We start from the raw sequence: 12635 nt of genomic DNA, 5'->3' as shown, positions 1-12635 counted from the left end.
CCACTGTATCAGTTTACAGTCATGCCGTTCGGCTTGTGCAATGCCGCGCAGCGAATGTGCCGACTAATGGATAAAGTTATACCAGCGGCGCTACGCGAAAATGTATTTGTGTAACTGGATGACTTACTGGTCTGTTCACCTACATTTGGAGCCCAAATTGATATGTTGAGCCAGGTCAGTGCCTGCTTACAGCGGGCAGAGCTAACAACAAATGTAGACAAGAGCAAGTTTTGCTACAGCCAGGCAAGATATTTAGGATATGTAGTTGGGGGAGGATGCATCCGAACGGATGATGCGAAAATACAATCGATCCAGGAATTTCCCCACCCTAGCTCCGCCAAACAGATGCGGAGGTTCCTGGGAATGACAGGCTGGTACAGAAGGTTCATCCAAAACTACGCCCAGACAGCGGCACCGCTTCACGACTGTTTGAAGAAAGACCGCATAAAGAAATTTGAATTGTCAGAAGAGGCAATCAAGGCGTTTGAACTTTTAAAAACCAGCATGGCAACAGACCCTGTACTCGTCACCCCATATTTTAAGAAACCATTTACCATCCAATGTGATGCCTCGACCACTGGAGTGGGGGGAGTTTTGTTCCAAACCATTGACGAGGGCGGAGAACATCCAATTGCCTATATGTCAGCCAAATCGAACAAAGCACAGCGGAATTACAGCATAACCGAGTTGGAATGCTATGCCGCTATCCTCAGCATTACCAAATTTCGTACCTACGTAGATGCCCTTCAAAGTGATCACTGACCACGCTAGTCTAAAATGGCTGATGAGTCAGAAAGACTTATCAGGCAGACTTGCACGATGGAGTCTGAAGCTACAATCGTTTGACTTCACCATAGAACACAGGAAAGGGTCACTAAATGTAGTGTAATGCTCTCTCACGAGTTCATATGGTCGAGCTACCGGAGGCTGGTGCGGAAGAACTGGACATACACATCAACCTCGATTCGACAGCGTTCCAGTCATCGGATTATGTCAACCTAGTGCAGGCGGTGGACGAAAATTTAGGTAAAAGTCCAGCCCTTCAAACATCAGAAGGCTATGTATATAAACGGATGGGATTCTGCCTAAACGACGCCGTGGATGAAGCTCAAGCATGGAAGCTCTGGGTTCCCGCCGAGCTGCGACCAATTTAGTCTAGAGAGCACATCATGCCATAACCGCAGGGCATGGGGGGTTGCACAAATCACTAGCCAAATTAAGACAGTTTTACTATTGGAGAGGGATGGCTGTAGATGTCCAAAAAGTAGTAAAGGAATGCGAGGTCTGTAAGATCACCAAGACTGCCAATAAAAATGACCGACCACCCATGGGAGAACAGCGGGATACGGAGCGGTCTGGCCAAAGGTCGTTCATCGACTTTATGGGTCCATACCCGAGGACCAAACCTGGGAATTCGGTGATTTTTGTATGCCTAGACCATTTCTCTAAGTTTGTCTGGCTGCAAGCGATGAGACATGCAGTAGCTGCAGAAGTCATCAAATTCCTGGAGACCAAAATTTTCCATCAATATGAGGTCCCCGAGTTCATACACTCGGATAACGGCAAGCATTTTGTGTCTCAAATTTTTGGCGAGCTAATGACCCGCTACGGTATTCGACACGTAAGGACTGGAGTTTCCTCCCCGCAAGCGAACGCGGCTGAGAGCGTAAACCGATCGGTACTCCAAATTTTGCGAGCGACAATTGCCACCGATCAGCGAAATTCGGATACCCAACTAAGTCGAATAGGGTGTGCCCTTAGGAATGGCCTACACGAGTCGATAGGCATGGAACCATATTACGCAATGTTCGGAACGCGGATGGTTACCGATGGAACAGCCTATCCGATTCTACGAAAACTGGGGGGAATACAGGCAGGAGATCCACAGATAAGTCTCCCAGACAAGATGGAACTCATCCGATAAAAGGTGAACCAAGGATTGAACCGAACTCATGAACGAGCGGAAAAGGCATATAACACCCATAGCAAGCTCGTAGAGTTTTCCGTAGGACAAGTTGTCTATAGGAAAAACTACAGGCAGAGTAACAAAATTGACGGATGTAATGCCCGAATCGAATTCGCTGTGTTGTACCCCAGCGTAAGGCCAATGCAGTAGGAAAAAGTGTTGGGGTATTCCATGCTAAGGACCTGTATGTCGCCTGAACCTCTGAACGTAATCCGACGACTTCAAGAGGCGACAAACATAGAACTGCGGGATTGCAAGAATTGATAGAAGGCCCGATCACATTATGGGTAGAACAGTCATCAGAACTACCCCGATTCTGCTATAAAAGCCACAACCAGGGACCGACCAGTCACCAGACATGATGCAGTCCTCTACCATGTACAACCAAGCCGTCCGAGCTGCCCGCCGGCTTCGTCGGCTACAGGTTAGATACGGGGACCAGGCTTCATATCTGGCGCTCCTTGTCGAGTGGATGAACGGGCTCTGCCGTATTATCCACTTGAACGAGGACCACATCCAGCAGTGCTGGATACAAAGATACCAGACAGGAAATGAAGAACTCGCCGATGACCTCGAGCGAGAGATCCGGCGCCGGAGCCGAGATCAGGAGGAGGATCCGAACCAGTTGCTCCGAGTCCAGGAGCAACTGCAAAGAAGCCAAACACGCATCGCCCGGATACAACGGGAAATGTTGAAGGCTTTAGCTACGAAGCCCTCAACTTGGGATCCAAGCAAGGCAAGAAATTTCAGCCATCGTGAAAATGTAGTATTGTAAATCATTATATGTAATATCAACTGTTAAATAAATAAATATAAAAAAATAAAAACAAAAAAAACCAAACCACAAAAAAAAATTCTTATACTTTTATTTTTTTTGGGAAATGGGAAAACTTTTCACTTTTCACAATACAGCTAAGTAGCCCCCGGTCAAAAACCGTGGTTACGGCACACTCAGCAATTTTGTTCTTAACCTTTCCTAGCTTTTACACACTTCTACATTTTATTTATATTATTCTCACTTAACCATATTTTATTATCATTATGAGCCATATTTTTATTTACAGGTATAAATATGTAACCAACCCGGGAAACGGTTCAACTTATGGAATATATAAACAAATTTTTTAATTCAATCTCAGCTATGTTACCCTTGCCTTCAGCGACATTGCCTTTGCCTTTGTTTAAGATTCTGCCTTTGCCTTTGCCATTCACTTCAAGGGCCGCGCTTGACCGTCCTGCTAAGATAAATAAACCAATCGTAAAGTAAACACAAGCTTCCGTTCGAAGCCCAAACTTTTCCGTTCAAAGCCCACAGTATTGCGTTCTAAGTTCAGAACATATTGCGTTCCGATTTTCAATCAAATTGCATCGGTCAGCATAATTTCATTTCAAAACGAGATGCGACAGTTTCAGCATAAGCTTTTATTTTAAACAAAAATTAAAGTTCTGGAAGCTTAAGAAAAGGAAAGCTTCTGGCGGAGGTTCATTGGATAATTATTTAGAATTAAGATTCAGTCCTATTTTATCCGAGACCGCGATCGGTTCACAATTTTTAAAAAGTGTCTTGTATTAATTGGATTTAAGAATAAAGGTTTATCACCCGAGCCCCAACGTGGGGCCGCGTTAAATATAAAGTTCCAAAAATTATTTAGTGAAAAATAAGTTAAATATAAACGGAGCTCGCGCGGCCAACAACTCAACATTTCTAGTGGAGAAATTAAAAGATCCACCAAACATCACAACAAAGTGACAGTGGTCGTTAACAATAATTAAATGGAAATTAAAAAATGAAATAATCCATTTAAAGGTGAACTTTAAAAAAAGGGTGGACCAAAATCTTAAATAAAAAAAATACAAGAACACAAAATAAAGCAAAACCAGAAACGCACTAAACAAAAACAGTTAAACAAACCAGCTCTTACAACAACAACAACAAAATCACAACTCGCTGAAACAGGAAAAATTAAAGAAGGAAGGAAGGGCATTCTATTGCCAATAATTTCTATTGAATCCAGGAAGGAAGATCAACCCACAACCTCACAGAAGGAAGACCCCATCGGGACAGTCTCGTGAGAAATTAATTTTCAATAAAAAAAATTAAATTAAAAATTATAATCTAAGATCAAGGAATTTAAAAAAAAAAAAATAATATAAGATTTAAACATTGATAGAAAGTAAGATAGATTCACGATTTAATAAAAAAAATTGAGAAACAATCTGAAAGATTTAATAAATAGCTTTGGTGAAATAAATCTAACCATGACAACCGGAGGTTCAGCACCAAATTTTTCTGCAGGTAGTATACCCACAGCAGGCGGCTTAACAGTGGAATTAATAAATAGATTGATAAATGTTCAATTATTTTTTTTTCGTTCCACGTTTCCGATACTGAAAAATGGGCCGTTACTCACGCGAGTCAGACAACGTGGCCAAGTCGTGCAAGGCGCGCGGGCCCAATCTACGTGTGCACTTCAAGAACACACATGAGACCGCCCAGGCCATCAAGCGCATGCCCCTGCGCCGTGCCCAGCGCTACCTGAAGGCCGTCATCGACCAGAAGGAGTGCGTGCCCTTCCGTCGCTTCAACGGCGGAGTCGGTCGTTGTGCCCAGGCCAAGCAGTGGAAGACCACGCAGGTTCGCTGGCCCAAGAAGTCCGCCGAGTTCCTGCTGCAGCTCCTCCGCAACGCCGAGGCCAACGCTGACTGCAAGGGTCTGGATGCCGACCGCCTGGTCGTCCACCACATCCAGGTGAACCGCGCCCAGTGCCTGCGTCGCCGCACGTACCGTGCCCATGGTCGCATCAACCCCTACATGTCGTCGCCGTGCCACGTCGAGGTCATCCTCACCGAGAAGGAGGAGGTCGTCTCCAAGGCCACCGACGACGAGCCCACCAAGAAGAAGCTCTCCAAGAAGAAGCTGCAGCGCCAGAAGGAGAAGATGTTGCGTTCTGAATAAAATGTGTTCTGGGCCAGCCGCCCAAGCCGGTGACAACTACTGAAGCTCCATTCTTTTTTTTTGTATCCTAAATCTATATCTATATAACTTAGAGAAGTTCAAAGTGTGCGAGATGAAGTCGCGGATGTGGAGAATACAGAGCACAAGCCAGAGATTTGACCACCTGGAAAATGTGATGTGTTTTGCTTTTAACTCTTTAATCCTTTTTTTTTTTGCTAGCCTAGGAGAGCAATAAAGATAATTGCTATTTCGTACATCTATAAAATGAAGTGAGCAGGAAAATAGAAGGTTTAGAAGGAAAGTTAGCCACAGATGCAAACACTGTGGAGGATTATAAAATACAAACAATCGACCCAACTATAAAATGCGATACAACACTTGAAGTGGTATAATCTTTACCAAAATTCACGGGGGAACCAACACAATATGTAGGTAGGTCTCTATAAAATTCAAAGTGAACAATATTTTATCGACTTAACAATTTTACGAAATAAAATTTTGGGAGCTGCCCATGATGCTCTTACCAATCATGTGTATCTAGATTGGACTTTATATATAGCGATAAACGACCAATACATATTCTCGAGTCAGAACTACTATAAGTATCCTCAGGCAGGGACGAATGACAGTTACAGAATACTATAATGAAGTCAATAAAAAAATTACACTACTAATAAACAAAACCATAATGACATACGGAAAGGACAGCGTAATTGCCAAAGAAACAAACAAAACAATAAGGAGCAATGCTTTACGAATTTTTATATCTGGGCTAAATGGATCCATCTCAGAAACTCTTTTCTCATTAAATCCACCAGATTTACCCAATGCTTTGGCAAAGGTCCAAGAACTAGAATCAAACAATTTCCGTGCCCAATTTGCAAACAGGTTTAATGGATTTAAAAATGAAAATAAATATCAGGGAAACAACTTAAGATTTGATCAAAAAAGACCGAACAATAATACTAATAAAACGGGAAATTATTAGAGTAATAACCAGAATTATAATTGGCCACAAAAGGGAAATTTTTGGCAAAACGATAATCATAATAATAATCAAAAGCAACAAGCCGTCGAGGCAATGGATGTTGATCCATCGATTCAACTCCAGAATAAACCTAGTTACAATCGACAGCCGAATAATAATTGGCAGGCAAATAATAATCGAGGTAGATAGAATAATAATTATTATCAAAATAATAATCGATCAAATAACTATCGCGCTAATCAAAATAAAGAGCAAACTCAAGCTCAGAAAAGGGAACCAGATGGAAAAGTAAATCAGCCAGCTAATAAAGTAACCAGATTAAACAATATCAACGAAGATCATTTTTTAGACCAGACCCCTACAGGGGAATGCCTTATTTAAATAGGACAGACCGAAAAACCAAGAAGCAGTTAAAGATTTTAATAGATACAGGAGCCACTGCTTGTTATATAAAAAAGCGAATTTTCGAAAATAAAAATGAGTTATCAATATACAAAAAGGTAACTACAGTTCATGTGTATTCAATTATTAGGTATTACCATATTATAAATATATTTGAAACGAGACAATCATTTTATGAAATCGAAGGATTAGAATCTGATCTGCTAATTGGATTTAATTTATTAAGAAAAATTGGAGCTATAATAAATATAGAAAAGGGAGTCTTGGAATATAAAGGGAAAACAGAAAAGTTAAAATATTATGATAATGAGGAAAAAAATGAAATAAGTTTAATTGAAGAAAATAATATTCTTCCGTTAAAAGAATTTATTATAAAAAAATTTTTTGATGAAAAAAATAGCGAAAACACAGATTCATTATTTGTGGCAAATAGTAAAAAAAGCTTGGGAATTCAAAATCCTGAGAGTGCCGACGAAGTAAATACCGTCAATAAAAATACAAATATCTTGGGAATTCCAAATCCTGAGAGTGCCGACGAAGTAAATACCGTCAATAAAAATACAAATATCTTGGGAATTCAAAATCCTGAGAGTGCCGACGAAGTAATTACCGTCAAAAATCAAATAAATAAAAATCGTTTGAAATATAAAAATTTCAAGCCCGCCGTCGTTGAGTTATCCGACAAACAACAGATAAACAATATAGGTACTGATCAATTAGACGGACTAAAGGAAAAAATAGTTCTCTATATTGAAAAAGAGCATTCAAAAATAAATATGCAAATTCCTTTTAGAACAGACATAAAGGGGGAAATAAATCTTATTCACGACAGGCCAATATACGGGAAACAATATCCGTACGCTTTTTCTGTCACCGACTTCGTGAACAGCGAAATCAGTAGAATGTTAGCAGAGGAAATTATTGGGTGGGCAAGAAAGTCATGTCGTTTTTTTTAGTAATCGTTTTTAATCTAATTTATTTACGACTAATCGAGCACCAGGGTCACACTTTTTAGTATCGTTTTAAAGCTTATTGTCTTAGGTACTATCGACGAAAATTTGGTAATTATTCGATAACATTTGTGGAAGCTATAGCAAATTAAACATGGAGGACCAAAGTGAGCATTTTCGGCATATTTTGCTTTTTTACTTCCGAAAAGGAAAAAAAGCGGTCGAAGCTCGCGAAAAATTGTGCGAAGTGTATGGTAAAGATGCCATGAGTGATCGCCAATGTCAGCGCTGGTTTGCCAAATTCAGGCTTGGAGATTTTGGAGTTAAAGACGCCCCACGTTCTGGTCGACCATCGGCCGTTTTTGACGAACAAATTCAGGCTTTGCTGGATGAAAACCGGCGCTATTCAACGCGGGAGATGTCAGAGAAGCTCAGTGTGTCGCATACAACGGTTGAAAACCATTTGAAGAAACTTGGCTACGTAAGCAAGCTCGATGTTTGGGTTCCGCATAACTTAAAGGAAATTCACCTAACTAAGCGTATCAACATCTGCTATTCTCTGCTGCAACGGATTAAAAACGATCCTTTTTTGAAGCGGATCATTACTGGCGACGAAAAGTGGGTTGTTTACAATAATGTCCAACGAAAAAGATCATGGAGCAAGAAAGATGAGCCAGCCCAAGCCACATCAAAGGCCGATATCCATCAGAGGAAAGTTATGCTGTCTGTTTGGTGGAATTGGAAGGGTGTAGTGCACTTTGAGCTGCTGGGACGGAATGAAACCATCAATTCAGATGTGTACTGTCGCCAGCTATCCAATTTGGCGGAAAAAATTAAAGAAAAGGAGCCGGCACTAGCTAATCGCAAGGGTATAGTCTTTCACCATGACAACGCTAGGCCCCACACATCTTTGGTCACTCGGCAAAAATTAACGGAGCTGAATTGGGAAGTGCTACCACATCCACCTTATAGTCCGGACTTAGCACCTTCAGATTACCATTTGTTTCGCTCTCTTCAAAACTCTTTGAATGGTAAAAACTTTGATTCAGATGAGGCTGTCGAAAACCACTTGTCTCGATTCTTTGCTGGAAAAGACCAAAAGTTCTTCGAGCGCGGAATTATGCAGCTGCCCGAGAGATGGTCATTAGTGGTCGAACAAAACGGCCAATACATAATTGATTAATTATAAGTCCTGATATAAATAAATCATCTTTGAAAATATTGAAAAAAAACGACATGACTTTCTTGCCAACCCAATATAAGGCCTAGTCGAAGCCCTTATAATTCACCAGTTCTGGTAGTACCAAAGAAAGGAGAAAATCAAGACGGAAGCCGTAAATTAAGACTCGTAATTGACTATAAAAAATTAAATGAAAATACCATACCTGACAGGTACCCAATGCAAGACCCATCAGTAATTCTATCTAATTTGGGAAAAGCAAGATATTTTTCAACAATAGATTTAGAATCAGGCTTTCATCAGATATTAATGAAAGAATCTGATATAGAAAAAAATCCTTTTCAATAAATAATGGAAAATACGAATTTTTAAGAATGCCATTCGGACTAACAAATGCACCAAGAATTTTTCAGAGAGCAATGGACGACATCCTAAGAGAACAAATAGGGAAAACATGTCATGTCTACATGGACGACATTATAATATTCTCAAACTCGATTGAACAACATTATGAAGACTTAAGCAAAATTATAAATATATTATTAAAGGCAAACATGAAAATCTCTTTAGAAAAATCAAAGTTTTTTAAAGGCGAAACCAGTTTTCTAGGATACATCGTATCTTATAACTTCATCAAGACAGACCCAGAAAAAATTGACACCATAATTAAATATCCGCTTCCAAAAAATATTCGGGAACTAAGAAGTTTCTTAGGCCTTACGGGCTATTATAGAAAATTTGTTTTAAATTACGCCTCTATAGCCAAACCTCTAACAAAATATCTTGGAGGTCATAATGGCAAAATTTCAAAAAGAATGTCAACAAAAATGTTAATTCAGCTGGATGACCCAGCTATTAAAGCTTTTAACGAGCTGAAAGAAAATCTCATTGCTCAAGTAGAATTAGTTCAACCGGATTATAATAAAAAATTTACCCTGACCACCGACGCTTCGGACGTCGCAATTGGTGCAGTATTATCTCAAGAAGGTAAACCAATTACTTTTATTTCAAAAACCTTGACTAAAACAGAACAGGTTTATGCAACTAATAAGAAGGAACTTTTAGCCATAGTATGGGCTCTTAAAAATCTAAGAAACTACTTATACGGAGTGATTGGAATTGAAATCCAAACCGATCATCAACCATTATCTTTCGCAATCTCTGATAAAAATCCTAATATTGAAATGAAACGCTGGTACTCCTTCATAGAAAGTTTCACTCCTAAAGTCATTTATAAGCCAGGTACAACTAATGTAGTTGCAGACGCCTTATCAAGAATTCAGATCAACAACTTAACTGACAGTAACGAATCGGTCTCAGATCAAAACACTCAGCATTCAGCAGAGAGTAGTTTTGAGAATGTTATACAAGAAACCCGTAAACTCTTAAACCAGTTTAAGCAACAGTTGTTATTAGCAACGGGGAGGTATACAATACATGAGTCGATTAATATATTCGAAAATACCAGACATATAATAGAATTTGACACTCCCGAAAATTTGATATCAATCTTAAGAGAATATATTCCTCCTAATTTAACGGTAGGTATTCATTGTACTTTAGGGGACTTTTATAGAATTTAAAAACCACTTAAAGATAATTTTGTGAATAAATTTTTGTATACAAAAATAATTGTCCAAGATGTAGAAACTCCTGAGGACAGAGCACTTATAATCGATAATATAAACAAATCAGTAGATTGTATTATTGGCCAAACTTACTTACAAAATTAAAAGAATATATAAAAAATTGTAAAATTTGCAATGAAAACAAATATAACAGACATCCAACTAAAATTCCAATTGGAGAAGCCCCCATCCCGAGTAAAGATGGCGAAAATTTACACATCGACATATATTACGCGCAAAGTCTTACTTTCATAACTTGTATTGACGCTTACTCAAAATTTGTAGTAGTAAAAGAAATCCAAAATAAATTAAATATCGAAAACAAAGTAATGGAACTTCTTCAACAATTTCCACAAGCCAAAGTGATAATGACCGATAATGAACCCAGCTTTACCTCGGCCCAATTTAAATCTTTTGCACAAAGGTGCGGTTTAACTTTACATTACGCAGACCCGAGGCAGAGTACACTAACAGAATTAGCTCGATGCATTAAAGAAGAATTTAATTTAACAGACTATTCCGAAATAGTAATAAGAGCCGCTCAAGAATATAATCAGAGCATTCATTCTACAACGAACCAAAAACCTTTTGACGTACTATATAATAGAATAGAGCACGATAACATTCCTCAAATTTTAATAAATACACAAGAAAAAATGTTGGAAACACATAATGAAAACAGAAAAGAAAAAGTATATCATGTAGGACAGGTAATTTATGAAAAGAAACACGGGGAAAGAAATAAACTTAAAACTAGATATAAAAAACAAGTAGTTAAAGAAAATTTACCTAACAAAATAATAATCAACAATAGAAATAGAATTATTCACAAAGATAATATAAAATTCTAAAAATTTATATGTTACTTTTTTTTCCTTTTCCAGAAAATGTTTTATCAGGTGCTCATACTACACCTTATTTTATTAACAAAATCAGAAATAATAGACTATACAAGTCACGAGTATCTTTTATTCAAGGACAATAAAGACGTATTGACGTACGATTCATACGCAGAATTATTCCACGTAACTAACTTAAGTTTTTATAAAGAAATAATAAAATTGGAATCAGATAATATAAATAGGGATACTAATAAAAGGTCACAATGGGAAATTAAATATGACATAGAAGTAATCGAATTAATTTTATCACAATTAATATCAACTAGGTCAAAAAGGGGGATAAATGAGACTGTGTGGAAATGGTTAGCTGGAACTCCGGATCATGATGATTTTATTAAAATACAGAATAAAATCGATGAATTAATTGAAAATAATAATAAGCAATTTATTATCAATTCCAAACTGTTTAAAGAAATAGAATCTCTTTCTGATGATTTTAAAAATGTTTTTATTGATCAAGATTTACCACTGCGAAAACATCGCTTACGATTATTAACATTTGATCTGCAAAATTTAATTGACACAATCACACTAGCAAAAATTGACGTTTTTAATACCAAAATATTAAACAATGATGACATCATGGAAATATTAAAACATGAACAAAAACCAGTAATTATCGCTGACTTAATGGACATCTCTGTTTTTAAAATCGCACTGCATAAAGAACTTGTAATAATTTATATAAAATACCCAATAATAAAAAACAGATGCGAAATATATTACGCTAGAGCGATTTCCCAAATCGATGGGAAACTAGTATTAAGCAATCAAGTCGCAAAATGCGCAAATATGTTTTATGAAATGTCTAACTTTAAGAACGAACTTTTTAATAATTATTGCACTTTAAATAATGAAAAAACTTGTTTTACCCGCTTATTAAATGGCGAGAAATCCACTTGTAAAAAAATAAGAGAGAAAAATAAAAAAAATTGACATCATACAAGATGGTGCCATTCTTATAAATGGTAACAATATTGTGAACAACTCTCATTTAAACGGTTCATTTTTGATAACATTTAATGGTACAACCGAAATTAATAATATTTCTTATACCAATATGGAAAACAAAATTCTTTACTACTTAACTACGAACCACTTCAAAAATTATGATATATCCGATTACATATTATCAAATAACTCAGAACTTTCTTTAGATAATATAAACATTTTAAATCCTTTCATTAAAATTAATAATACCAAAATATCACTTACCTTTATATTATTCATTTTAATCATTATATATTTAATTTTTTTACTTATTATAAAATACAAAAATGTCATATTATTTGTAACCAAAAAACAACGGTCAGAACCAGAAAAATCTATTAACCAAGAAAATTTTTTAACAGATTTAAGAGATCAATTAAATGAATTTCATATTGAATCGGGACGATCCATTTTAGAAGGGGGAGAGTTATCCAACACGTGAAACGGTTCCACTTATGGAAATTTTTGAATTCAATCTCAGCTATGTTACCCTTGCCTTCAGCGACATTGCCTTTGCCTTTGTTTAAGATTCTGCCTTTGCCTTTGCCATTCACTTCAAGCGCCGCGCTTGACCGTCCTGCTAAGATAAATAAACCAATCGTAAAGTAAACACAAGCTTCCGTTCAAAGCCCAAACTTTTCCGTTCAAAGCCCACAGTATTGCGTTCTAAGTT

The 12635-nt window shown here is 37.5% G+C and overlaps 1 protein-coding gene across 1 annotated transcript; it reads left to right on the top strand.

The window, feature by feature from the left end:
* The first annotated feature begins 4323 nt into the window (after positions 1-4323).
* LOC139354740 (large ribosomal subunit protein uL22-like) lies at positions 4324-4966 on the top strand. The gene has a single exon (XM_070998975.1). The coding sequence runs from the start codon at positions 4362-4364 to the stop codon at positions 4920-4922; it is 561 nt and encodes a 186-aa protein (XP_070855076.1). The 5' UTR covers positions 4324-4361; the 3' UTR covers positions 4923-4966.
* The last annotated feature ends 7669 nt before the right edge of the window (positions 4967-12635 follow it).

The sequence above is a fragment of the Drosophila suzukii genome, unplaced genomic scaffold (genome assembly GCF_043229965.1).
Source record: "Drosophila suzukii unplaced genomic scaffold, CBGP_Dsuzu_IsoJpt1.0 scf_19, whole genome shotgun sequence".
Classification (NCBI taxonomy): domain Eukaryota; kingdom Metazoa; phylum Arthropoda; class Insecta; order Diptera; family Drosophilidae; genus Drosophila; species Drosophila suzukii.
This window is presented reverse-complemented; position numbering and strand designations above follow the sequence as displayed.

What these genes read in the sequence shown, in the direction of transcription:
- LOC139354740 (XM_070998975.1), top strand. Translation starts at nt 4,362, where the DNA reads ATGGGCCGTTACTCACGCGAGTCAGACAACGTGGCCAAGTCGTGCAAG.